General features: G+C 53.1%; 1 protein-coding gene across 1 annotated transcript; it reads right to left on the bottom strand.

Moving 5' to 3' along the window:
* Positions 1-3,181: 3,181 nt before the first annotated feature.
* MEX3A (mex-3 RNA binding family member A) lies at positions 3,182-10,220 on the bottom strand. Its single transcript, XM_039459981.2, has 2 exons — positions 9,321-10,220; positions 3,182-5,445 (listed from the first exon to the last, which is right to left on the bottom strand). Exons 1-2 carry the CDS (start codon positions 9,772-9,774, stop codon positions 4,337-4,339), a joined length of 1,563 nt encoding a protein of 520 aa, XP_039315915.1. The 5' UTR covers positions 9,775-10,220; the 3' UTR covers positions 3,182-4,336.
* Between the last annotated feature and the right edge of the window lie 17,091 nt (positions 10,221-27,311).

Below are 27,311 nucleotides of genomic sequence, written 5' to 3'. Positions count from 1 at the left end.
ATCCTCCCTGCCCCAGGGCTGTCTCCACCCACCCCCCCTTCCCCACCCGCACCCTCGAGTGGGGAAGGGGAAGCCCTCCCCACCCCAGACGCTACCATCCCAAACTAGCGGGGTTTCTAGGACAAAAGAGCAGGGGGAATCTGTCCCTAGGTGGGGCGAGAAGAGTCAATTGGGGAGAGGGAGATGTGTTTGGGGTCTAGGGCCAGGGAGGGGCATGGCAGAGTCATTGGTGTAATAAAGCAGGCTCCTCCTGCCAAAGGGAGAGCCAAGGGGCCTCTCCACCCGCTTGGATGGGAGTGAAAGGCCCAATCTGATTGCAAGCTGGGGTTGGTAAAAGGCAAGTGCTTTAAAAGTACTGATTTCTCACATGCGGAGGTCAAGCTCCCCAGTTTCGTGTGGGGAGGGCAATACGTTCCCAGGCCAGGGCACAGTGGATGACCCCTACCTAGACACTTACAGATGGAGGTGGACTGGAGCAGAGGGTAGGGCTGGCGTGACCCAAAGTCCCTGTGCCTTTGCCCATGGGTATGCCTTTCTCCCAGGCCTTCAAGGACAGTGTCTCCACTCCACTCCGTGGGAAGTCCTTCTTGGAATCTAACTTTTGTAAGATAAGAAAGCACTTTGCAAGCAGGTGAAGAACCAGCCAACTTTAAAGAACGGTTACTGAGATTGTTACTACCACTGCTGCCATGGAGGTCAAAGCTAAATGGAGAGCTGGATGCAACAGGGGTAGGGGACTGATGCCCTCAGTGCTCTTGAAGCTCTGACGGTGAGAAGCACATGTGCATGTGTCTGTTTGTGGAATGACTTCCCAGGCTGTTGAGCTGATCTGTAGAGAAGTGGACCGAAGTCACACTTCAAGGAGGACCTCCTTTTAGGCCTGGGGGAAGTGGGCATGGGAGGGTTGGGGCTGAGCTGGCTCTGTCCTCTCTCAGGAGCCCCAGGAGAGGACATCGCACATTGGAGTATGGGCTGCCCAGGCATTAGGGTGCAAGTGAATGTGCTTGGCCTCCTCTGCTGCCCCCAGCGCAGCCCCTGTCTTATTGAGATGATCGGTGTGCATTGCACCCTTTCCAAGACCCTGGGAAATGAACCCCTCATTTCTTTGTCCTACATTTAAAAAAATCCAAGGATTCTCAGAATCAACCCCACCAGACTGGAAGCTCCCAATCTCAAACTAGCAACCTGCTCCAACCCTGGTATGTGAAGATGGGGCGACTCAGGGTGGACTCAGCCACTTCCCTCCTCTATTTATCTTTTCCTTACGACTTTTATACATTCTACTGGACCCAGCGGCCCTCAATGCTACTAAACTTTTAAGCTATCTGAATATCGTCTACTAAGTAACTAGTAATTGTTTCTTTCTCTCTCTAGGATTATATGAAATAAATTTGAATTATTATTATTAATAATTATTATTTTGTAGTACTTTCTTTTAAACCCCTCGGTTTCTCTTTTTCTTCTCTTTCTCTCTTGTTTTTGGTTTAAAAAAAAAAAAAAAAAATCTAGTTCTCTTAAATCTCACACATCTCTGAGGGTTCCTACAGGCCTGCTAGGCCTCAGTTCCGGATTTCCCCTCCTCACTCGCCCCTGGGACAGGGCAGGGGAAAGTTGGGGGGGACACCCCAGGATCCTCAGTCCTTAGTCCTACAGCTTCTTCCTTTCTTGTTAATCCCTTTCTTTGTTTGGCTCTGCCGGCTCCCCTGAGGGGGAGGGGGAGAGGGGAGGAGGAGCCCAGGGAATGAAATCCAATCTACTGGAAGGACCCCAGAAGGGACCAGCTTCCCCCAGCTCCTCTCTCCACCATCCATCCCAGGATGCTCCCCCAAGAAAAGCAAATGACATTCCTCCCCAAAAAAAAGTGGGGGAAAAAAGCAACGTAAACCCAAACATATATTAAAAACACTTTTTTTAAGATTTAACTCTGAATACAAATGTATTTTTTTCTTCTTCTCTCCCTACATATATTCTAAACCTTCTAAAGTTTTTTTATTTTTTTAAGGATCACTTTATCATAAAATAAAATATCCTTTTCATATAATAAATTACCTAATAAAAAGTCTTTTTTTCATATTAGCCCAGGTTCTTTGCTACATTTATACGGTAATAAACGCCTTTATTAAAATAGAATATTAAATTATAAAGAACTGCTTTTTTTTTTTTTTTTTTGCTATTTTTGTTTTCTCTCCTCTGTGTCGGTGGCCTGTCTCGCTCCCTCTCATGCTCTCTTTCTCTCCTCTATTTTGTCTCTCACTATGCGTGTTTCGTGTTTGTTTCTAGGTTTGGCTCAATTGGTAAGGGTGGGATTGAAGTTGCTGAGCCCCCTAGTGTAACAGTCTTCTGCCTTTGTGGGTAAAGAGTGGAGAGGGGGAGGGGGATCGACAGACAGACATCCCTTCTTCCCACCCCCCTCCCCACCTGCCCCCGGTGACGGACCGAGGGTGCCCATTTGGTTTGGTTTCTATTGTACAGACATGTCAGGATGGCTCACATAGGCGGGAAGGAGGGAAGTTGTCACAGGGTATTTTTCTTGGCTGCGACCTCCTTCCTCTCCCCTCCCTGGCTGGTGTTCTGGAGGGGAAGGCTGTGGAGAGCTGTTAATTCTCGACAGGAGGAAAAGAGAGGAGGAAATCCCCTCTGCGCCTCCACCTCCACCACTTCTCCATCCAGGAAGAACGGGACTCTGGAGCTTTAAGCGCTCGGGCGATCACTCAGAACAGTCCCACCCCATTATTTACAAGGATCTCCTAGGACTCCCCGGGACTCCCACCCCTCCATCCTCTCTTGGCCCGGCCAGCGGAACCAGGAGGGTGGAGAGCTGGTGGCAGCCCCAACTGAGCAGGAGGGTAGCAACAAAGGGGGTTGCAAGGCGTGTAACAATATGTGATTCTCAGAACAGGCCCTGCTGCCCCCAATCCTGCTTTGCCCCGGGCTGACCCCTCTCTGAAGACCTGGCCTCTCCTCAGTCACAACGGGTGGGACAGAGACTCCATGATTTGCATGGAGGATTCAAGCTAATAAGGATTCAATCAAGGTTCAGGTCAGGCCGAGAGCGGGGCAGGAGTGGGGCAGGAGTGGGGCACCGCCTGGGAGGAGCAGCTCTTCCCTCAACCGGCCTCTCCTCCTGCCTCACGCCCTTTCCTGCTCCTTGAAAGAGCAGACATACTACTCTGGCGCCCCCACTTCCACCACCAGAAAATCCAGCCCAAGAACTACTCCCTAAATATAATGCCCATAGATGATGAAGGTGGGGGTTTGACCCTTTACCCCAGAATTAGTCCCCTCCTCACATTTTCACTGAGAATGGGGATACATTCCATCAAGAATTTGAGATGTTTCTTTGGAGGAGTGGGGGAGAGGGCCTCCAGACGCTTGAAGAGGAATGGGGGGACCATCAAAATCTTCTTCCCCCTACTTCTCCCCAGGAGGATGGTATCCCCAAAGCTGGGCTGGAAGGGGCAGGAGGGAGGGGGTGAAAGGGAAGAAAGACAAAGACGAGGAGGAGGCAGGGCTGGGAGTGACAGCCACCAAAGGAAAGCAAAGCAAAGAGCTGGAGGGAAAGGAAAGCGTTGAGAGGGAAGATCCCAAAGGAAGGGAAGATGGGCGGAGAGAGTGAAGGGAAACACTGGGGGGCAGGGGCAGAGAGGAGCGCTCCTCTCCAGATTCCTCTAGCCCAGCTTTGTGGGGACAGATGGCTTCTGAGCCCTTCAGCCATAGAAACGATTGACATGCTTTTCTGGCCCCCACCCCTAGATCTATGCAACTTCTGATAGGGCTCCAACTCCCTTACACTGCTGGAAACCGGGGACAGTTTCCCAAACAGGATACGGGGGTGGGGTGGGGGGGGGGGGTAAAGGGTCATGTTAGGAGGTCGGAGGTCAGGACCAGAGGGCTTGGGGATTGGAAAGAGCACCTCTAGATACAGGTGGTAATTCTCCCTCTCCCTTTTACCCACCCCCTCCTCAGAAGAAGGGGTGGAGTGACACACAGCTGGGGAGGTGGGCAGAGGGCGTCAGGATGCCTTAGCGGCCACCTCTGGCAAAACCAAAGTTTCTCTTAGCTGCTTCCAGATTGAAGGGTGTGTTGAGGTATCAGAGTTGTAACTCTAGTAAAATTTTCAGTCTGGCCCCCTCCCAATCTTTCCAGGACAGGGTGACCAGAGGCTCTGAAAGTGGCCCACCCTCCAGCCACCACTGCCTCCCTCCCCCCTTCCCCAGCGAGCGAGTATCTCTAAGCACCTTGCCTCTCAAATCACCGCTTTCCAAAAGGCCTTAGTGGAAAACAGGTCCAGGGTGGGCCCCCGTGGAGCAGGCCCCAGAGGCATGGGGCAAGGGGCTTAGGAGAATATTCGGATGGCTTGCGTGGCTGTGATGTGGCAGACGGGACACTCTGGGTCCGTCCTCTCGCAGATGCGTACTGCACACTCCATGCAGAACAGGTTGTGACCGCAGGGCACGAGGGCGGCAGTCACTTCGCTCTCAAAGCACACCATGCAATCCCGCCCGCCGCCGGGGCTCCGCAGGCCGCCCCCTCCAAGTTTAGAGAAGCCCTGGAGCGGCTCTCCCGGCGGGCGCCTCGGGAGTCCGGCCAGCTCGGGCCCCGCGGAAGCGGCAGGAGAGCGGTGAGCGCCCGGAGGCCCAGCGCGGGCCTTGGCGGAAGAGGAGGAGGAAGAGGAGGCCGAGGAGAAAAGCACAGAGGTGGGCGTGGCGTTCTCCTGGCCCGCCCACAGCGGGGGGCTAGTCTCGGCCACACCGTAGTACACGTCCTGCTTGCCCACGCCATAGCCGGGAAACAGGTACCCGCTGTAGCCAAAGTCCCCGCCCTGCTCACCCAGCCGTGGGGCCTCAAAGCCAGAGTCCACTCCGCACTCGCCGATGCAGCCCAGGCTGTTCTGCCGGAAGGTGGAGAGGGGCTTGCAGCCCGGCGGGTGCACCCGCCAGGCGTCGGAGTAGCGGCTATCGAGTGCTGCGTCGGGACTCCCCGCCAGGAAGTCGTTTTCATTGTTGTACTCGAGGATCTTGCCCGTGCGCACGGCGATGTGCGTCTCGATCTCCTCGCGCGCACGCTCCACGTTGCCCGGGGCACCCGTGATCTCGAACACGGGGTCGCGGTCGCGGCTTGGTGTGATAATGTATGTGTTGGTTTGCTGCTGGATGCGCTTGATGGTTGCCCCTTTGGGGCCCACCACCAGCCCCACCACGCGGTAGGGCACCCTCACGCGGATGGTCACCTGGCCGGGCAAAGCAGGAGCCACACCAAAGGCGGCGCCTGACTTGTTGCGGGAGGCGCGGATCATGGAGAAGTGCTCTGCTGCTGAGATGATTTCCCGCCGGGCTGTGGCCACGTCCTCCCGCCGCCCGGTCACCATGAACACGGGCTCCTCACCCCTCACCGGCGTCTTGATGTAGGTGTTGGTCTTGGCCCTCAGGGCCTTAATCTTGCAGCCTGGGATAGGGCGGGGAAAGAGAGAAACAAAGAAACACTGGCAGCGAGGTTTGTGCTGGGACCAATAAATTCCTGATCCTCACCCAAATACCCAGTCTCCCGGGAGCCCTTCAGTCTACCCTTTGAAATGCCCACGCTGCACACACAGTCCTGACTTGAACAACCCATTGATCAGATCTCAGATGTACCCTATGTCTCTCTCAACCACAGATTTCAAAATGTACCAACTTTTCCCGAGTTCCATTCAGGGCCAAATTCATTCACTCCTCAAAACCCCCAAATAATCACTGACCCTCCCTCCCACACAAGCTGGTAACTCAAATCTGTTCACAAACTACACTCCTTTCCCCCAACATTTGCTCTTCCTTCAATTTCTCTACTGATTTCTGACTACTCACAAACTTCCAAATCACTTAATCACCCCCATCTGTCACTGACCCTGATCTTTCCACAGAACCCCAATGTGCTAACTTCACAATCTACTCATCTGACCCTTGCTCATTAAAAGTGTCCTCCAAACTACCCAGGGACCACTGAAGGCGATCTGCTCTGTGACCTCCCCACACGTAGTTTCAGTGGGCCTCAAATTCACAGCGAGGTTGCAGCAACTGTTAGAGTGGGAGACTGGGAAGGGTCTGAGAATCAGAATTTCAAGGAGGAAAGGAGGAGTATGGAGATAAAGAAACTTCTGTGTGAGGGAGCAGTGCCCAACCCCGTGTCACTCTTGTCCCCCTGTCCCCTGGGGGCAAGAGAGCTGAGCTGGGCTGAGGGCCGAGTAGGGTGAGGGAGAGGTATTCTGGACCCACACCCTTGCTTTGAAGTAGGAATGAGTTAAAGCTGGGAGGTTTGGGAAAGGCAGGAAGAGAAAGAAAAAAAATGAGACAAAGAGAGACAAAGAGGGAGAAGGCAAGAGAGAGAGAGAGAGAGAGAGAGAGAGAGAGAGAGAGAGAGAGAAAGACCTGGGGCTGGACAAGTACCTTTCCTCCTTACCCACCTTCCCCTTCCTTGCTCCTAGCTTCACAGAGTCTCCAAGACTCATATCCTTTTGGGAAACACACATCACGTGTGTGAGTTCGCACACACGTACCTAAGAGGTGTGATGCACCGTGTGCCTTTATCTTAATAATACTTATGGGGCCAGCCTAATGTACACTTTCATACACCTCTTTTATACACATACACACACCAAGTCCCTGTGTTTCAGCCTTTCATACATCCCACTGTCCATCCCCATCCTCCCCAGCACACAAACAGCACATTCCTATACACACCCACACCCACGGCTTTCACCCATTCACTCACTCACACTCCTCTCTGAGCACAACTCACTATTCCCTTTCTCTCTCCATCCGAAACCAAGTGGTCATACTTTTCTGCCTCTGCCCCAGCCTTCCAACCAGAGACCTGAGGTGAGCTCATTTTTTCCTCCTTCCTCCACTCCAGATGGCAGCTTCTTCAATGCTGGCAGATTGGGGGGTGGGGGGAGAGAGTGGGTAGGGGGCCCCTCCCCTCACTTTTCTTTCTTTCTTTTTTTTATTTATTGCGACGGAGTCTTGCTCTTGTTGCCCAGGCTAGAGTGCAATGGTGCAATCTTGGCTCACTGCAACCTCCGCCTCTGGGGTTCAAGCCATTCTCCTGCCTCAGCCTCCAGAGTAGCTGGGATTACAGGCACCCACCACCACGCCCAGCTAATTCTTTGTATTTTTAGTAGAGACGGGGTTTCACTATGCTGGCCAGGCTGGTCTCGAACTCCTGACCTCAGGTGATCCACCCACCTTGGCCTCCCAAAGTGCTGGGATTACAGGCATGAGCCACCACACCCTGCCCCCTCCCCTCACTTTTAAAGAAGGAGAATTTGCTAGTTGCCTCTTGTCTTCAGACCTCTTGGCAGTTAAGAAGTCCTACCTGTTGTCCAGCCCACATCCTTGCTGCTTTAATGTCAGTAAATGATTGTTCTATTTTCCAGGTCTGGAGGGTCGAAGAACAGTGAACGCCCCTCTCCTACCATTTCTAATCACATATCGTTTGACGGGCACCTGGGTTGTGGCTCTAAGTTTTGGGCCCAAAACTTAAATGAGAGCTAGGTATATTTAGCTGTTGGGGTTCGGGTGAGAAGGACAGGCCGAGGCATCAGAGTAAGGAGAAATGTTAGAGGCCTGGAGGTACAAAACGGGTGGTGGGCCTCTTCCTGGGTTCTGCAACCCAGAAGAAGTGTCTCTTAAAGGGAAGACACACTGGGCTTCACCTTCCTAGAGGTCAAACAGAGAAGCACTAACACTGCAGCAGGAGGAGGGAGGTTAGACAAGAGGGAGGACTTCCATATACTTGACTGAGGGGCAAGCTTATCTTTTCTGAATTAAAAAAAAAAAAAAAAAATCCCCCTACTTTTAAGAGGGACAAGCCCATCTGATGCGGAGGCAGAAAAGGAAAGAATGACTCCATTAAATTCCGGGGCCTCCCAAGACCACCCCCACACCCACGAAAAGATAGCAGTGTCCCCGTCCCCACCCAGTTCCAGGGCTTTGGATCCCCAGTTTCTGACAAGAGGAAATCCAACTTTCTAAATCAGAAATCTCAAGACATGGAGTGCCCCGCGGGGGCTGAGGGCTGTGCAGGGGAGTGGCATCTTCCCCTCCTCCATTCTGGATCTCTCTGTGAAATCCCCCTAACCCCCAGCACTCCCGGTGGGTGAGGTGGGATGTGGAGTAGCGGCCCCCCGGGCCCGCCTCCCCTTTTCCTCCGCCCGAAGCCGGCCTCCTCCCGCACTCCCAGCCAGAATGCAGCTCCTCCATTGTTCCCCACTGTGGGACAGCTCCTCCCCCACTCCTCCCCCACCCCACACCTCCCCAGCCCAGCCCCTTGGCAATTTCCAAATCCCGCCCCCCCCACTCTCCTTTGAGAAGCCAGGAGAGGGAAGGGTCCCCAGGATCCCGTCTGCTCAATTTGGACCTTCACCAACACACCCACCCACCCACCCAGGGATGCTGGAGCAGCAGAGGGTGTGGTACCAGACATAGTACGCTGGATTAATTCTGCACCCCCTCCCAACACACCCAGACACACGCCTTCCACCAAATTTCCAGGTGAAGGTTTCCTACCCCCCAGCAGGCCCCCTCCTGCCCTGTCCTACTCTTTCACTACCAGAGACCCCTCTCTAGGCCTCTGGCCCAAGGCTGTGGCCAGCCCAGAACAAAAGCCAGAGAAGGAAGAGGAGAGGTCCAAGCCAGGATGTAGCACTTCCTTGGAGACACCCCTTCCAAAACCCTAGAGACAGTCCAACTTTGGTGGGTGGGTGACCACAGGACCCCCTCCTCTCAGCGGCCCCCCTCACCGCCTCTTCCCCAGGCTGGGACCCTCCCCTGGGCCACACCCCCTTCCATTCCTACACTCAGCCCAACAAAGAGACAGATACTCAGTCTGGCTTCAAGGGCCAGGTCTCCCCTAAAGTCTGTAACTCCAGGCGGCTGGGGGTCCCAGGGGTGCCCCCTCCCCAACCTAGGAGCAGATACCAGAGTACAGGCTTCTGAGTAACTCTTGCACATTCCGTCAGTTTTTCTGGTTAGGAGGAGTGGACACCCCCTCCGGACAGCCTCCCTGGATTGGGAGACCTATCCCCTCCCCTTTCCCTCTTCCAGTGCGAGGATATTTCTTTGTCTAAGGGCAGAGCCCTGGGGGCGGAAGGATCTGGAGAAACGTCCCGACTAGGGGTAACAGGGAACTTTGTAGCACTTAGAAATCAGGGTAGGGGGCGGGTCCCCCTTTGTGGGGAAGGGACAGAGCCGGTGGCGGGCTAGAAGGGAAGAAATGAACTTTCCGTGCTGGGGACGGGGTGCCCCCACTACAGTCCCTCTCGCCGGTCCCGGCGCCCCGCTTACCTTGCCTGCCCACGATCTCGGCCACGTGCTCGGAGGTGGGCACGGGAACACACTCCGTGGTGTTGCTGCTGCCCTTCAGGCGCAGCTCGGCCTCTTTGTAGAGAGCGCAGAGCTTGGCGTCGCTCGCCCCTTTGGGGGCGGTGGGGGGCTGGGGCGTCTGCGCCGCGGGGGCCGCCGTCGGGGCGGCCGGGGGCGCCGCGGGCGGCGGCGGCGGGGCCGGCTGCGGGGGGGCGGCCGGCTGCGCGGGGGCGCCGCCCCCCCCACCTCCCCCGTCCTCGCCCGCCGTGGGGGCGGGGGGCTCCCCCAAACCCAGGAGGCAGAGTTGATCGAGAGCCAGCTGAAGGGCGCGCTCGTCTTCCAGCAGCCCTCGGTCCTTAGCGCTTCCCCCGAAACATCCTAGTTCTCCAAAGCCCCCATTTCTTTCCATTATTCCAGATACCACTAGACTAGGCATGGCGAAACAAAAGCTGGGGGAGAGAGAGAGGGAGAGAGAGAGAGAGAGAGGTGGTGGAAGGGAAAAGAGGAGAGAGGAGGGGAGGGGAGAGGAGAGGAGGGGGTGTGTGGGGAGGGGGGAACAAAGAACTGGGGAGGGGGGAAGAAAGCGAGATAGAAAGATAGACCCTCCCCCTAAGCCCCCCTCCCCAAACACCCTGTAACCCGACTCCCCTCGCCCCAGCCCCCGGGGTGGGGGTGGGGGGAAAGAGAAGCAAAACCAAGAAAGCAGATCTCCTCTCCTCTCCCGGGGTGACGGGGGGCGGGGGGCTGCGGGATCTCTGCCCCCACCCCTCCCGCCTCGGACCTGGGAGTCTCTAGTCCCCGCCGTCCAGGCGCCCCCGTTAGGCTCCCGCACCGAGCCCCAGTCCGGGAGCGGCGCTCAGTGGCCCCCAATAGAGCCCAGCCCCTTCCAGCGCTCAAACTCTTTTGTTTTAAATGAACTGGATGGAGCAGCATGGAACTGACGGGAGGGGGGCGCGCCGGGGGCGCCCGGGGCATGCCGGGAGTTGTAGTTTCCCGCCCTCGGGGGCGCGGGGACAAATTCCTTGACCCGAGGAGGATAGGGATGTGCCCTTCGGTCTTTCCTCGGAGCTCCAGGACAAGCTGGGGGGTGGGATGGAAGTCGAGGTCCCTAATTTTGTAAGGGGCGGGTGCGGGGAGAAGGAGTAGTCTGCGGAAACGGAGCGGGTTTGAAGCCGGCTAGCGCCGCGCGCCCCCTCCCAGGACCCGCTCCTTCCCCGCTCCGGCCGGTCCTGGGGGCCCGCTTTCTTATGGAAATGAGGGGGGCGCCGGGGGCGGGGAGCGGTCCCTGCTTGCTCACTGCGGCTTTCTCTCTCTCTCCCCTCTTCCCCCTCCCTGCCGCGCTCCGTCTCCGCTTCCCCCTCCCGCTCGCCCGGAGTCGATCCCGGCGCCCAGCCGCGGGGAGAGGTTCTCGGCTGAGCAGACAAAGCCCGCAGCGGCGATGGGGGGAGAGCCGGACCCTGCGCGTCGTGGGGGTCAGGAAGGGGTGCCAGGCTGGGGCTGGAACCCCCCGGCAAAGGATGGGGTTCCCTCATCCCTAAGCAGCAAGCCCTCTCCCCTCGCCCGCCCCCCGCCCCTCCAGCCTCGGAGGTCTGAGGCACCGACTGGGAGGTGAGTTAGTTCACGTCCTTCTGCTCCGTGGAGGGGGTCTGGAGGGCGGTGGAGGGATGAGGTGCGGAGGTTGAAGAAGTTCCGGGACAGAAGTGGGGGTCGGACGGAGAGTGGGGAGGCAGGAAAAGTCTTAAAAGGCCTGGGGTGACTTAACCGTTTGGGGTGAGGGCCTTGAGCTTTGGGTGTGACAGAAGGAGGAAGGAGAGACCGGGATGGACTGGGAACCCAGGCTTCCTTCAGGCCTGGGCTGTGACTACAGCGTGGGGTGATCCGTTCTTTTTTTCCTTTCTCTCTTTTTTTTACATTCAGTCTGGCTCCCCCACAATGTAGGCGATCTGTTCTTTAGCACTCATCGATTTCCACTGTTTCCTCCACCCCTCTCCCATTGAAAACCTATGCGGGGCCGGGCGTGGTGGCTCACTTTGGGAACACTTTGGGAAGCCCTTGGCGGGTGGATCACCTGAGGTTAGGAGTTCGAGACCAGCCTGACCAACAAGGTGAAACCCGTCTCTACTAAAAATACAGAAATTAGCCTGGCGTGGTGGCCCGCACCTGTAGTCCCAGCTACTCGGGAGGTTGAGGCAGGAGAATCACTTGAACCCAGGAAGCGGAGGTTGCAGTGAGCCAAGATTGTGTCACTGCACTCCAGGCTGGGTGGATGATGTAGCCAGAGTCATCTCAAAAAAAAAAAAAAAGGAAAACATATTCAGTCCCGTTTGACCGGACATTTGGTGAGAATGAAAATAAGTTTTTAAGGCTTGGAGTTTTAAGAGTTTCAGGAAGGTGGAGTGTAATGCAATCTTTTCTTCTCCCTTTACCCCATATCTTCTGCATTTATTTTATGTCTTTTTATGTCTGGACCTTTCCCAAGGGAAGAAGGGATGGCACTGCAGCTTGAGGGCTTGAGGTCAGACTTTAAGAAGAACTTCCATAAAGAGTTTTATAACAGTGGGTGGGTGAGCCACAGTGGTAAGGTGTCCTTTCCTGGAGTGACTTGAAAAACAAAAATCTAGGCCGGGCGCGGTGGCTCAAGCCTGTAATCCCAGCACTTTGGGAGGCCGAGGCGGGTGGATCACGAGGTCGAGAGATCGAGACCATCCTGGTCAACATGGTGAAACCCCGTCTCTACTAAAAGTGCAAAAAATTAGCTGGGCATGGTGGCACGTGCCTGTAATCCCAGCTACTTAGGAGGCTGAGGCAGGAGAATTGCCTGAGCCCAGGAGGCGGAGGTTGCGGTGAGCCGAGATCGCGCCATTGCACTCCAGCCTGGGTAACAAGGGCGAAACTCCGTCTCAAAAAAAAAAAAAAAAAAAAAAAAAAAAAAAAAAAAAAGAAAAACAAAAATCTAAACTAGTTTGTAAGGTAAAAGTCCTGCTCAGAGGCAAGGGAAGAGATGAATTGACCTCACAGATTTAGCAATGTGGGGTCTTGAGGGCTGAGCTGTTTAGCCCAGTTCCCTAAACTGTTTCTTGGAAAGAGTGAATTTTCTTTTCTTTTTTTTTTTTTTTTTTTTTTTGAGACGGAGTTTCTCTCTTGTTTCCCAGGCTGGAGTGCAATGGCGCGATCTCGGCTCACCGCAACCTCCGCCTCCTGGGTTCAGGCAATTCTCCTGCCTCAGCCTCCTGAGTAGCTGGGATTACAGGCACGTGCCACCATGCCCAGCTGATTTTTTGTATTTTTAGTAGAGACGGGGTTTCACCATGTTGACCAGGATGGTCTCGATCTCTTGACCTCGTGATCCACCCGCCTCGGCCTCCCAAAGTGCTGGGATTGCAGGCTTGAGCCACCGCGCCGGGCTGGAAAGAGTGAATTTTCACACTAATGGGAGCACTGGAACCTGAACTGAGGATCTCAGAAGGGGTGGGGTTGCGAGGTGGTCGGCACTGCAGGGTCCTTTTCCCTTTGCTAGCCAGAAGATCCTGGGAAGGAGAACCTTGACTGAGGAGCCCAGGAAGGCCCCGGAGTTTGGAAAGTTTGCCCCCTGGACTGGGGATGTAACGTCAGATCAATAGTAAACCTTATTGTGAGATTCGATGCTACTGCCACCAAGCAAGAGTGAAAGAAGAAGAATTGGAGAGACAGGGCCCTGGAGGGTGGGCCTGTTTCTGCCTCTTGTCCCCTCCGTCTGCCCCAGGAACCTGGATTGCAGAGCCTGTGGTACTGGGGACCATGAGGTCTCTTTGGAAGAAAGGGTTTGCTTTGTGGACCAGGTGACTCTTTTCACATTAATAGAAATAGCAAACAGTTGCATAGGACTTAATTGTGTGCTAGGCATTTTTGTGGGGCTACCAGCTGGCTGAGCCTCCCTGTCCCCACTGAAATGAGATTCGCCCCAGACTCCCACCCTGAACTTGCGCTGCCTCTGCTTTCCTCTCCACTAAGCTAATTAAAGCAGGAGGTTAATGACCAGAGAACCCTTGGGGATTTGGCCAGGGAGGAAAACAAAGGGCAGAAACAAGAGTGTATTTGGGGGGGAGTGAGCGGGGGCAGCTGCAGAATGGTGCAGGGGCTGGCTGAGGGGTGGAGTGGGTGAGGCAGGGTCCCTACTGGACCGGACTTCCTCCCTGATCCAACAACAAGAATGAATCAGCCCTCTGGGTGAGTTAATGTCCACCCTCAGGGTCTCACTGGGACTCCAGACATATTTCCTTCACAGCCGATGTGAACCTGACACCTGGAGGGAAAAGGATATGTGTGTGAATGCAGTTAGGTATGTGGCCTGGTGGACATGTGAAAGTGTGTGGATCATGTGGGAGAGTGCCCAGGTTCAGAGGACGCTCAGGGTGGGCACTTTGAGGAGCTGGATCTCAGAGCAGTTTTTCTTATTTTTTTGAGTCAAAGTCTCGCTCTGTTGCCCAGGCTAGAATGCAGTGGCGCGATCTCGCCTCGCTGCAACCTCCACCTCCTGGGTTCAAGCGATTCTCCTACCTCAGCCTCCTGAGTAGCTAGCTGGGATTACAGGCACACACCACCGTGCCTGGCTAATTTGTTTTTGTATTTTTAGTAGAGGCCGGGCTTCACCATGTTAGCCAGGATGGTCTCGATCTCCTGACCTTGTGATCCGCCCACCTCGACCTCCCAAAGTGCTGGGATTACAATCGTGAGGCTGGTTGCCTTCTTTGTTCAGGAGACCCCTTCCCTCGACTGAGAAGCTAGATTTCTGTTCACGGGCTCTCCTTTTCCCTACCTGCCCAATCCAGAATTATGGCAATCAGAGCAGAAGGCCTTATTTAAACAGTAGTCCCCACTCTCTGCCTTATGAGCAGAAAGGTGTAGAGGTGGCATACTTCTCCCCTTCAGGACCTTGGAGGACAGCATTGTGTCTCTTATCTTCATCATGGTCCCCAACCCTAGCTGCTCAGAACCTAGCATGCATCCCTGCCTAGAACAGAGGCTCAATAGGGGTGTGTTGAGTGTAACTCCGCTTTAAAACTTCATCGTGTAAGAGGAAAGAGCAGGTCTCCAGAGACAAACATGCGGCTTATTCAGCCACCTTGGGCAGTCATTTACCGCTGAGCCTCAGTTTCCTTATCTCTAAAATGGAAAGGATAAGCCAAGGTCTGGCAGGGTGTGGTGGCTTATGCCTGTAATCCCAGCACTTTGACAGGCCAAGGTGGGTGGACCTCTTGAGGCCATGAGTTCAAGACCAGCCTGGGCAACATGGCGAAACCCTGATTCTACTAAAAACACAAAAACTAACTGGGTATGGTAGTGCATGCCTCTAATCTCAGCTACTTGGGAGTCTGAAGCAGGAGAATCGCTTGAACCCAGGAGGCGGAGGTTGCAGTGAGCTAAGATGACGCCATTGCACTCTAGCCTGGGCAACAGAGTGAAACTCTGTCTCTTTTTTTTTTTTTTTTTTTTTTTGAGACGGAGTTTCGCTCTTGTTACCCAGGCTGGAGTGCAATGGCGCGATCTCGGCTCACCGCAACCTCCGCCTCCTGGGTTCAAGCAATTCTCCTGCCTCAGCCTCCTGAGTAGCTGGGATTACAGGCAAGCGCCACTATGCCCAGCTAATTTTTTTGTGTTTTTAGTAGAGACGGGGTTTCACCATGTTGACCAGGATGGTCTCGATCTCTCGACCTCGTGATCCACCCGCCTCGGCCTCCCAAAGTGCTGGGATTACAGGCTTGAGCCACCGCGCCCGGCTCTTTTTTTTTTTTTTTTTAAAGATGGGGTTTCACCATGGTGGCCAGGCTAGTCTTGAACTCCTGACCTCAGCTGATCCACCCACACCTTGGCCTCCCAAAGTGCTAGGATTACAGGCGTGAGCTACCGCGCCCGGCCCAAAACTCCATCTCAAAAAATAAAATAAAACAAAATCAAATAAACCAAGGTCCTGACAGTACCTGGCTATCTTAGGTGTTTAATCAGTTTTAGTTTCCTGGCCCTGGTTGTTCTCCCCTTGTGGTTGACTCTAGCCAGATTGTGGTCTTCATGAATTTTCATTCATTCATTCAGCCAACCACTTCCTACTGAGCTCCTAGGATGTGCCAGGCACTGGCTATTCTGACCCATCAAAGGTCACTTGAAGTCAGTTCTAGGTCTAGACTTGCTGAAATAAGATCATTCCACACAAACAGCGAATAATTCTAAAAATAATTCCTGTTAAGCTCTGGAAGGCAGGTGACCTCTGACTCTGACTCTCTCTCTCTTTTTTTCTGTCTCTCCCACACCCACAAGCCAGGCTTTTGGCCTCATGCCTGGGGACCAAAGGACCCTGTGGAGTTGTTGAGCACATACACACACAAGCCTGGCAGCAGGGCAGGAAAGGTGACCCAGTGGAGAGTCCAGGGTTCTTGTGGAGGTTGGGGGATAGGAGTGGGGTGGACGATCCAGCCTGTGTGCTTGCCTGCGTCTGGAGTAGTATACCTTCTTTCCTCTGAGCACTCCTGAGCACCTGTTATCCCAGTCTGAACACTCGGTACCAAGGAATGGGGGTGCACACCTAACACTTGACCTTTACACTTAGCCCTATTATCAGAACCCCAAGGGAGGGAGACACGGGGCTGCCTTACCACGCCAACTGGCTCCTATAGAGGTTATCTTCCCATCTTCCTGCTTCTCTCAGGATGCCTTCTCTAGCTGACCTAGTCCACTGAGCCTCCTCTCCTGCATATTGTGGGATTTTTCTCATTTTCTTTTCCCCCCTTGTTTTCTTCTGAGACAAGGTCTTTCGCTGTCAGCCAGAGTGGAATGCAGTGGCTTGATCATGGCTCACTGCAACCTCGATCTCCCAGGATAAAGCGTTCCTCCCACCCCAGACTCTCCAATAGCTGAACCACAGTTGCATGCTGCCATACCCAGCCAGTTTTTAAATTTTTTTGTAGAGATGAGATCTCTCTCTGTGCCCAGTCTGGTCTTGAACTCCTGGCCTCAAGCGATCCTCCCACTTCGGCCTCCCAAAGTGCTGTGATTATAAGCATGAGCCACCAGTCTGGCCTTTTGTTGTTTTGTGTTGTTTTGTTGCCCAGGCCGGAGTGCAGTGGCCTGATCGCGGCTCACTGCAACCTCCGCTTCCCGGGTTTGAGTAGCTGGGATTATAGGCATGCGCCACCACACCTGGCTAATTTTGCATTTTTAGTAGAAACGGGGTTTCACCATGTTGACCAGGCTGGTCTGAAACTACTGACCTCATGATCTGCCTGCCTGAACCTCCCAAAGTGCTGGGATTACAGGCATGAGCCCCCTCGCCCAGCTTGGCCTTTCTTTTTTTAATACTCCTTTTTTGTGGGAAGTCTGCATTGCTGTCTAACCACCATCCCTCCTGCTAAGGATCCAGCCAGTTTTCTCCCCTTTGCTAGAATGTACTCAACGCATTAATTAATTTATTTTTTTTAAAACCTTATACCAGCACTCCAAACCTCACTAGCATTAATTAACTTTAATCAATGAGAATATGGAATTAAATTCTGTAGGCCACACAAAAGAAATGTGAGAGTTGATCCCCACCCTCAGTAAGACACTGGCCTACATGACCCAGAGAACATGGGTAAACAGGAGTCAATGTAAGGACAAAATGGTCTTTAGGGTAGAGCACAGTGACTCATGCCTGTAACCCCAGCACCTTGGGAGGCCGAGGTGGAAAGATCACTTGAGCCCAGGAGTTTGAGACCAGCTTGGGCAACAAAGTGAGACCTCATCTCATTTATTTTATTTATTTGTTTGTTTATTTTGAGAAAGGGTCTTGCTCTGTCGTCCAGGCTGTAGTACTGTGGCATGATCTTGGCTCACTGAAACCTTGAGCTCCCAGGCTCAAATGAGCCTTCCACCTCAGCTTCCTGAGTAGTTGGGGCTACAGACATGTGCACCTGTCTGGCTAATGTTTGTATTTTTTGCAGAGATGGGGTTTTGCCATGTTGGCCAGGCTGGTGTCAAACTCCTGAGCTCAAGTGACCCACCTACCTCGGCCTCTCAAAGTGCTGAGATTATAGGCATGTACCACCATGCCCTGCCCTCATTTATTTTTAAAATAAAAATTTAAAAAAGGTCTTTGGAGGCTGGACGTGGTGGCTTATGCCTATAATCCCAGCACTTTAGGAAGCCAAGGTGGGTGGATCACCTGAGGTTGGGGGTTCGAGACCAGCCTGACCAACATGGAGAAACCCCATCTCTACTAAAAATACAAGATTAGCCGGGTCTTGTGGTGCGTTCCTGTAATCCTAGCTACTGGGAGGCTGAGGCAGGAGAATCGCTTGAACCCTGGAGGCAGAGGTTGTAGTGAGCCGAGATCGCACAACTGTACTCCAGCCTGGGCGACAAGAAGGAAACTCCATTTCAAAAAAAAAGGTCTTTGGGACTCAGAGGGCTACAGACAGAGACGGGGCAAGAGAGTAGGTCACAATGAGTCCTGCTGTTGTGGATCTGATTTCCAAGGGCTTTGCAGGCTCAGCCTGAAGTTTGAAGCTGGACGGACAAACATCTCTGCAACTACCCTGGCACTCCCCCTGCCAGGTCCCCTGTGCAGTTTGATTTCCCCAGGGAGAGCAGCTCAGAGGGGCTGGGGTGGAGTCTGGGCCCCCTAGGACAGCTGGTTGATGAGGCCCCTCTGGGACTCAGGGCTGGACCCAGGCGTCCATGAGTCGGGTGATACTGGAGCTGTGACAGTTGGTCCCCAGATTCCACACCCAGTGGCGCCAGCTCTGGTTTCGGCTAGGGGGAGGGGGGAGGGGCACCTGGTGCCAGCCAGGGGCTGGATGCTCTCTTGGGGCAGGGAGGGGGAGGCAGTAAACATGCTCTTCCTAGGTTGGTGAGGATTTTCTAATTGCCCTCTCTGTACCAGGCACTGTGCTAGGTACTAACGGGATTCTGCAATGCAAGACGAAGTCTGGCACAGATGAATTGATAGCATGCTGTATAGAATGTCAGAGCTGGACTAGCAGTTGAATGAATGAATGAGTAGGGGAATGAGTGAATGACTAGTTCATCAATTATCTAATGTGCTCATTTTACAGAGGAGACTGAGGCCCAGAGAACCCGAGTCCTGTGACTCCCTTCTGCTTTCTGATCTGTCATGCTTCCTTTTTCAGGAAAGGGAAGAGGAAGGCAGAGAGAGGGGTGGGTAGGAACTTGACATTTCCTGAGTGCTTGCTTGGTGCCAGGCCCTGTTCTGGACTTTTCAGACTTGATGTAATTGTCTTCACAATTCTGTAAAGATGGACTTGGTGCCTCTGCTTCACATAGGGACCTGAGGATCAGAGAGGTTAAGTAACTTTCCTAGGTCACACAGCTGATAAGTAGAGACTTCAGTGTTCAAAACCAGATCAGTATGACTCCAGAGCCTGGGACCCCAGAGGTAGACAGTGACACCCAGTGAGTGCTTGGAGGCCTCAGAGGGTGGAGGGAGTGTTTCCTGGATGCAGTGGATCTGAAGGAGTCCTTGAAGGATGGGTGAGATTCATTTGAAAGGAGAGAATTGGAGGAATGTCTGGAAGTTGGTGCTGGAGGTACCCAGGGAGACTTGCTGGCTGAGCGGGTGGCCAGTTTGCAAGGATCTTGGCAATCTGGGGACAGTTTCAAAGAAACACGTCTTTGAACATTGGCCACCAGGTGGCGCCGCAGGCCAATTTATAGAAGCGTTTCCAGCCTGAGCGCCCTCACTAGGGTCCAGGTGTGGCGGCTCGGCTCCGCCTCCTCAGGTGTCATCTCCAGCTTCCGCTTGCCCCTGGCTTCTGGCATCCAACACTTGGGGACAATGAGACTCCAGTCTAGTCCTGACTCAGGACAAACGCCCAGGTGACTGGGACCTGGGAATCCCCGTGGGTCTGAGCAGCTCTGAGCAGCTCCCCAGGTCAGCTCCCCGAGACCCCTGCAGCCACCTAAGCCTGGCCTGCTGTCCAGGGCCCTTCTGAGTTTCTGGGAGACGCTGTTCAGGGGGCAGGCTGAGGAAACAGGCATTTGAGTCCAACTGACCTGGGTCTGACGGGAAATAATAATAATATCTACCTTGTAAGGATTTAAACTTCTATTCAACACATGCTGTGTCAGGAACCATTCTAGGCCCTGGATACACCAGAGAACAAGACAGACAAGGTCCCTACTTGCCTGGAGCTGATATTCTTGGGGGGAGGAGAGGCAGATAGCAGTCAAGTAGATAATGTACTTTCTGGTGGTGGTCATCACTGCAAAGAAAAATAAACCAGGATATAGGGGCAGAAAGGTTTGAGGTGGCTAATTTAGAAAGGATGGTCATGCTATCCAGCCAGGGCAACATAGTGAGACCCCATCTATAAAAAAAAAAAAAAAAAATTTTTTTTTTTTTTTTTTGAGACGGAGTTTGCTCTTGTTACCCAGGCTGGAGTGCAGTGGCGCGATCTCGGCTCACCGCAACCTCCGCCTCCTGGGTTCAGGCAATTCTCCTGCCTCAGCCTCCTGAGTAGCTGGGATTACAGGCACGTGCCACCATGCCCAGCTAATTTTTTTGTATTTTTAGTAGAGACAGGCTTTCACCATGTTGACCAGGATGGTCTCGATCTCTTGACCTCGCGATCCATCCGCCTCGGCCTCCCAAAGTGCTGGGATTACAGGCTTGAGCCACCGCGCCCGGCCAAATGTTTTTCTTTTTTTTTTTTTTTTCTTTCTTTTTTTCTTGAGACAGCGTCTCACTCTGTCACCCAGGCTGCGGTGCAATGGCATGGTCTTGGCTCACTGCAACCTCTGGCTCCTGGGTTCAAGCGATTCTCCTGCCTTAGCCTCCCGAGTAGTTGGGACTACAGGTGCCCGCCACTACGCCCAGCTTATTTTTGTATTTTTTTTTTTTTTAGTAGAGACAGGGTTTCACCATCTTGGCCAGGCCTATCTTGAACTGCTGACCTCAGGATCCACCCACCTTGGCCTCCCAAAGTGCTGTGATTACAGGAGTGAACCACCGCTCCCTGCCTAAAAAATGTTTTTTTTTAAATGTGTTGCTGGGCGCGGTGGCTCACGCCTGTAATCCCATCACTTTGGGAGGCCTAGGTGGGCGGATCACCTGAGGTCAGGAGTTCGAGACCAGCCTGGCCAACATGGAGAAACCCCATCTCTAAAATAAATAAATAAGATAAAATAAAATGTGTTTAACGGCCAGGCACGGTGACTTATGCCTGTAATCCCAGCACTTTGGGAGGCCAAGGTGAGCGGATCATGAGGTCGAGAGATCGAGACCATCCTGGCCAACGTGGTGAAACTCTGTCTCTACTAAAAAAATACAAAGATTAGCTGGTCGTGGTGTTGTGCACCTGTAGTCCCAGTTACTCGGGAGGCTGAGGCAGGAGAATTGTTTGAACCCAGGAGATTGAGGTTGCAGTGAGCTGAGATCGCACCACTGCACTCCAGCCTGGCGCCTGGCAACAGAGCAAGACTCTGTCTCAAAATAAATAAATAAAATAAAATGTGTTTTAAAATGTTTTTTTTAAATGGGTTTAAATTTTTTTTTTTTTTTTTTTTTTTGAGACGGAGTTTCCCTCTTGTTGCCCAGGCTGGAGTGCAATGGCGCGATCTCGGCTCACCACAACCTCCGCCTCCTGGGTTCAGGGAATTCTCCTGCCTCAGCCTCCTGAGGAGCTGGGATTACAGGCACGTGCCACCATGCCCAGCTAATTTTTTGTATTTTTAGTAGAGGCGGGGTTTCACCATGTTGACCAGGATGGTCTCGATCTCTTGACCTCGTGATCCACCCGCCTCGGCCTCCCAAAGTGCTGGGATTACAGGCTTGAGCCACCGCGCCCGGCTAAAATTTTTTTTAATGTTTAAAACATTTTTAAATGTGGCGTGCGCCTATAATCCCAGCTACTTGGGAGGGAACACATTGACACGCAAGTTGAGTCTGGCAAGACCAACAAGCATTAACCAGGTGAAGGGTCAGGGAACAGCAGATGATGATAGCACAGGCCAGAGCCCTGGAAGAAACTCCATGTGGGCTGAGTGCGGTGGCCCACACCTGTAATTCTAGCACTTTGGGGGGCCAAGGAGGGCAGATCACCAGAGGTCAGGAGTTTGAAACCAACCTGACTAACATGGTGAAACCATATCTCTACAAAAATTAGCTGAGTGTGGTGGTGAGCACCTGTAATCCCAGCTACCTGGGAGGCTGAGGCAGGAGAATCACTTGAAGCCAAGATGGCGCCACTGCACTCCAGCTCTGGGGGACAAAGTGAGACTCCATCTCAAAAAAAAAAAAAAAAAAAAAAAAAAGTGATGGATCATGAAGTGCCCATGCTAAAAACACTGTCTTAGCTCCCCATTGCCATCAGAGTCACATTCCTTAGTGTGGTGATTATGTCCTGCTTGTCCTGGCTGGCTCCGCCCATCTGATCAGCTCATGCTGCCCCTCCTTCCCGTTCTCTACTCCAGCGCATGAACTTTCTTTCCTCCTTTCCTGTCCTTTCCCTTTCCCTTCCCTCCTTCCCCCCTCCTTCTTTCCTTCCTTCCCTCCCTCCTTCCTTCCTTCCTTCCTTCCTTCCTTTTGATGGAGTCCTGCTGCGCTGTCCAGGCTGGAGTGCAGTGACATAACCTTGGCTCATTGCAACTTACACCTCCCAGGATAATTTTTGTATTTTGTGTAGAGACAGCGTTTTGCCATATTGCCCAGGCTGATCTCAAACTCCTGAGCTCAAGTGCTCAGCCTGCCTTCGCCTCCCAAAGTGCTGGGATTACTGGTGTGAGCCACTGCACCCGGCCACATGTCGCTTTTTCCCATAAATCTCCCCTGGTGACTTCTGTGTATCCCTTACTGTGCATCATGCTGTATTGTAACTGTTACGTTAACACTTCTGTTTCCCCAGTACACTGGAAGCTCTTTGAGAGCAGGGACTGGAACTAATCCACTCCTGTATTCTCAGCACCCAGCACAAAGTAGGTGCTTAATAAATGCTTGCTGTTTGCAAACTGTTTTGCTGTTTGCTCATCCATACTTCCCTCTTGAACACCTTTTCCTTTGCCCACATATTGCCAAATATTCAACTTCGCCCTCTGCTTTTCCAGCATGCCTTTCACTCCCACACCTGGGCCCTCACAGCCTGCCCTCCTCTGCTCTCCAAGGGGATGCTGTCTGCATGAGGTTTGATATATCCTGCCACTGGGTTCCTCCACTCTCCAGCACCTGGTCTGGGGCTCATACACAGCAGGAACTCAATAGCGCTGCTAACTCCCTGATGTGGCTTGGTCGATGGCTCAGAAGGGATCCCTAAGCATGCCGATACCTTCTCTTAGTCACTGCTAGTAAAATGAGGCTTGCGTGAGAAGTATACCTGGGTCCCCTGCTCCTGCCAGGCCCTCCCCACCCTCTAGGTCTTTGCACGCACTGTTCCCTCTGCCTCGAACCCACTCTCTCATTTTGGCTATCTCACACTCATCCTTCAGACCTGAGCTGAAGTGGAGGAGTCGTGTCTCCTTTTTTTTTGAGATGGAGTCTCACTCTGTCACCCAGGCTAGAGTACAGTGGCGTGATCTTGACTTACTGCAGCCTCCGCCTCCCAGGTTCAAACAATTCTTCTGCCTCAGCCTCCCAAGTAGCTGGGACTACAGGCATGTGCTACCACACCGGACTAATTTTTATATTTTTAGTAGAGATGGGATTTCACCATATTGGCCAGGCTGATCTCGAAATCCTGACCTCCTGATCTGCCTGTCTTGGCCTCCCAAAGTGCTGAAATTATAGGCATGAGCCACGGAGCCTGGCCAAAGAGAAGTTGCATATTCTGGGAGGCCTTCCTGACCATGCTGATGGTCTTAGGTATACCTCGCTAAGTCTGCTGGGATACCCAGTATTTACACCTTTGTTAGTGCTTAGCTCCAGTTTGTTCATTCTTTCTTTTTCTTTTTCTTTTTCTTTTTTTGAGACAGAGTTTCACTCTTGTTACCCAGGCTGGAGTGCAATGGCGCGATCTCGGCTCACCGCAACCTCTGTCTCCTGGGCTCAGGTAATTCTCCTGCCTCAGCCTCCTGAGTAGCTGGGATTACAGGCACACACACGCCACCATGCCCAGCTAATTTTTTGTATTTTTAGTAGAGACGGGGTTTCACCATGTTGACCAGGATGGTCTTGATCGCTTGACCTCGTGATCCACCCGCCTCGGGCTCCGAAAGTGCTGGGATTACAGGCGTGAGCCACTGCGCCCGGCTCTTTCCTTCTTTCTTTTCTTTTAAGGTGGAGTCTCGCACTGTTGCCCCGGCTGGAGTGCAGTGTTATGATCTCGGCTCACTGCAATCTCCACCTCCTGGGTTCAAGTGATATTCCTGCCTCAGCCTCCCAAGTAGCTATGATTACAGGTGTGCGTCACCCTGCCCGGCTAATTTTTTTTTTTTTTTTTTGAGATGGAGTCTTGCTCTGTCGTCCAGGCTGGAGTGCAGTGGCATGATCTCAACTCACTGCAACCTCCACCTGCCAGGTTCAAGCAATTCTCCTGCCTCAACCTCCTGAGTAGCTGGGACTACAGGTACATACCGCCATGCTCAGCTAACTTTTTTGTATTTTTAGTAGAGACAGAGTTTCACCATGGTGGCCAGGATGATCTCGATCTCTTGACCTTGTGATCCGCCCGCCTCGGCCTCCCAGCGTGCTGGGATTACAGGCGTGAGCTACCAGGCCCAGCTAATTTTTGTATTTTTAGTAGAGATGGGGTTGCACCATGCTGGCCAGGCTGGTCTCAAACTCCTGACCTCAAGTGAACCACCCTCCTCGGCCTCCCAAAGTGGTGGGATTATAGGCGTAAGCCACCATGCCCAGCCAGTTCCCAGTGCTTTCAAAGCCAGTTTACATGTTCATGCTACTTCACACTGGTAGCTCTACAATGAATAAGGGATGTGTCTCTCCAAGACCTAGCCTAGAAGAGGCCCTCAATAAAAATTTGTGGAGTAAATGATTGATTGAATGAATGAAAGGAAGAAAATGACCATGTGATACTGAATGAGTCACTCCTCATCTCAGTTTCCTCTTCTCGAAATGGGGAGGTACGAGAATGGAACGGCTGTGTGCTGGTAAATGTTTAATAACCAGGGTAGGGAAAGCCCTGGTTTGTGGCAGTTTCCAGTTTCCATAGGGTAAATTCTCTCACCACGGCTGGTTTCAATGTGAACAGTGGGCTCTCACCAGCAAGATGCAAGCCCCTGCAGGTGGAGTGATTTGAGCCAGATGACCTCCAAGACACTTTTAACGCCAACATCCTTGCACTAGGCCCTCTTCCAGCTCCCCCAGGAGCCTTGGAGTTGGAGGCCCAGCTGCTCCCCACTCTATTACCTCCCCACACTTCTGATTAATTCTTGTGTCCAGTCCCAGAACTTGGAGAGTTAACACTCAGGCTGCCTGGTCCCCCTTACTGCCCATATCCTAGAAGCACCTGCATGCCCTTCCAGGCGGGTCACTGTCCATGTCCCTCCAGGTAGCCTTCACAGACTACTCAGGGGCTGTGGCTTGGCTCCAGCGCTGACACTCAGACCTGTGCAGAGGCATGATCTGCCCTGGCCTCCCGTGTTTCTGCGCCCCAGCTTTCCACACTGCCCAGGGCTCCCCGAGAACGATGCTGTGTCTAGTCTCAGTTTTTATGTTGCTTTGCTTTTGACCTCTGATCCAACAGGTGCCTCCTTTCCCTCCGAATTCTTTATTTTCTCCCGGCTTTTCTCTGCCTTCCTGGGTGTTCCTTTTTGGTCCCCTTTGCCCATCTCTCCTCCTCTGTCTACACAGCCAGGGGCTCCCCCTCTCCATTTCCTCTGCCTGGCACACACTTTCTTCTCCCTTTCTGCCTGGCTATTCGAGCAGGAGCCTGCAGGTGGGTGGCGGTGCTCTGTGTTGTACCTGTGAACCCTATGCAAATCACTGCACATCTCTGAGCCTGTTTTCCCATTTGTAAAGTGAAGATAATAGTAGCAATTACCTCATGGGATTGTTGTGCAATTAGTGGGAAGAGGCATGTAAAGTACTGACATACCGTCTAGTACACAGAAAATGCTTAATAAATGTTGGTGATTATTATCCAGGACTCAGCTTAATCATCCTTTCCGCAGACTGGGTTAGGTGCTGGGTTCTCTGCTCCCCGGCGTTCCTTTCGGAGGCACTCATCACCCATTCGTTACTTTTTCCGTGAAGATAAAAGCTGTCTTTGGCACGCAGGTGGCACTGAGTAAATATTTGTGAATGAATGAATGATGTGGACGACTGTCTCCTCTGGAAGGACACAGCCAGGGCTTCCTGCCACTCAGGACTAGCCTGGACGAACCCACGGGGAAGGAGAAGGTGGGGCTGGTCCCCGCTGGGCCAGCAGGTGGCGCCGGCACCCGTCAGTCTCTCCCCGTGGTCACCTCCCTTGCCCTGGCTCATCTCCTGCCCCAGCGCTGAGGGTTCTCAGCTCAGGCAGGAGAGATGGGTCCCGAGGCCTGGGTGAAGTTCCAGGCCCTGGGGTGGGGGCCAGACTCTCGCTCACCCCTCCCGGCAAGATGTTTTCCTAGGGGGTGTCCAGCCTAACATGGCAGGGAAGGGAGTGGTGGCCACCTGGGAAAGGGTCTGGCCTGAGGGGTTGGGGGTCCTGATGAGGCTGCTGTTCTGTTGGGGACTTGAAATGAGCGGCGGTGAAGTCAGTCAGTGAGTCAAAAGCTGAGATCTAGGAACCAGACACAGTGTGGGAGAAGCTGCGGTGAAATCAATGAGCAAGAGAGGAAGGGGAGGCCCGGTTTCCATGACAGCGGTAGTGTTTGTGGCAAGCTGGGGACTCCTGGGTCCCCAGAGCCTGCAAGCAGTGATTCACCACAGGAAAGGGAAGGCTGCAGGGGGACCTGGTGCAGGGGACCGGATGCCCTGTGGCTCCTCTCTGCTTAGTGTGCACTCCTGCAGCCCAGGCCCAGGTCTCCGCTCTGCCAGGTACTGGCAGGGAAACTGAGGGATGGCAGAACTGAGCCCTAACAAGGAGCAGGTGCCCTGCTCCACACCGTACCTGCACGTCTCACTTATTGCTCACAACAGCCCTATGGAATTCATGCGATCCCTTTTTATCAAAGAGGAAACTGTCAGCCTGGCCCACAGTGGCAAGGGCAGGACATGAGTGGCAGAGCCAGGATCGGAACTCAGGCTAGCCTAACTCTTTACCATGCTTGGGAAGGCCCAGAAAGCAGAAAAGGAAGAGCAGGAGGATGGGAGTTAGAGGAAGGCTCAGGCCCCAGAGGAGATGGACCCCAAGTCCCGCAGCCTCCCTGCCTGCCCTGCCCTGTGTGAACCCAACACTGATAAGGAGGGAGGCTGGCAAACGGCATGGCCAGAGGTGGGTCAGAACCTGGGCAGCCATTCTACCTCTCACTCTCCTCCAAGTACGAGAGAGCAGGCCCCAGTTCCAGTCCATCCAACTGGATGGCAGCTCCGCCACCATTTTCTCTCTGCCCTGGTACTGGGGGCAGGAGTGTGTGTGCATGTGTATGCACGTATGTGTGTGCATGTGTGCGTGTGTGTGTGTGATCATCATGTCTGCACCATCACTCCTAACCTCCAGCTTCTGCTATCGCTTGGGAATTCCCAGCCTCTCTTAGTCTCTGTCAGGATAGTTTCATTCTTGTTCAGCTTTGGGGCCCACACAATTTCAGTACGAGAGGGGTATGCCCATCTCACCCCTGGGCCTTGATAGCATGCAAGGGGAAAGTTTAGCCATCGTCATCTATTCCCTTGTAGTAGAAGGGATGGAGGTTGGAAAGACCTTAGAACTCTTCCAGTCTGGCCTTCTTGTTTTGAAAGTGTGAAGACTGAGGCTCCTAGAAGGGGAGCGATTTTTCTGAGGTCACAGAGCAAGTTAATGGACAAATGAACTAGATTCCCTGTCCACAGACTTCAAGTTCTGTAATCCCAGAAAGGACTTTCTGAATTTGGCACTGTGTTCTTGGGATGGGAGTCAGGTAGATGAACAGATGGAG

This window comes from Saimiri boliviensis, chromosome 19 (assembly GCF_048565385.1).
Source record: "Saimiri boliviensis isolate mSaiBol1 chromosome 19, mSaiBol1.pri, whole genome shotgun sequence".
Lineage (NCBI taxonomy): Eukaryota > Metazoa > Chordata > Mammalia > Primates > Cebidae > Saimiri > Saimiri boliviensis.
This window is presented reverse-complemented; position numbering and strand designations above follow the sequence as displayed.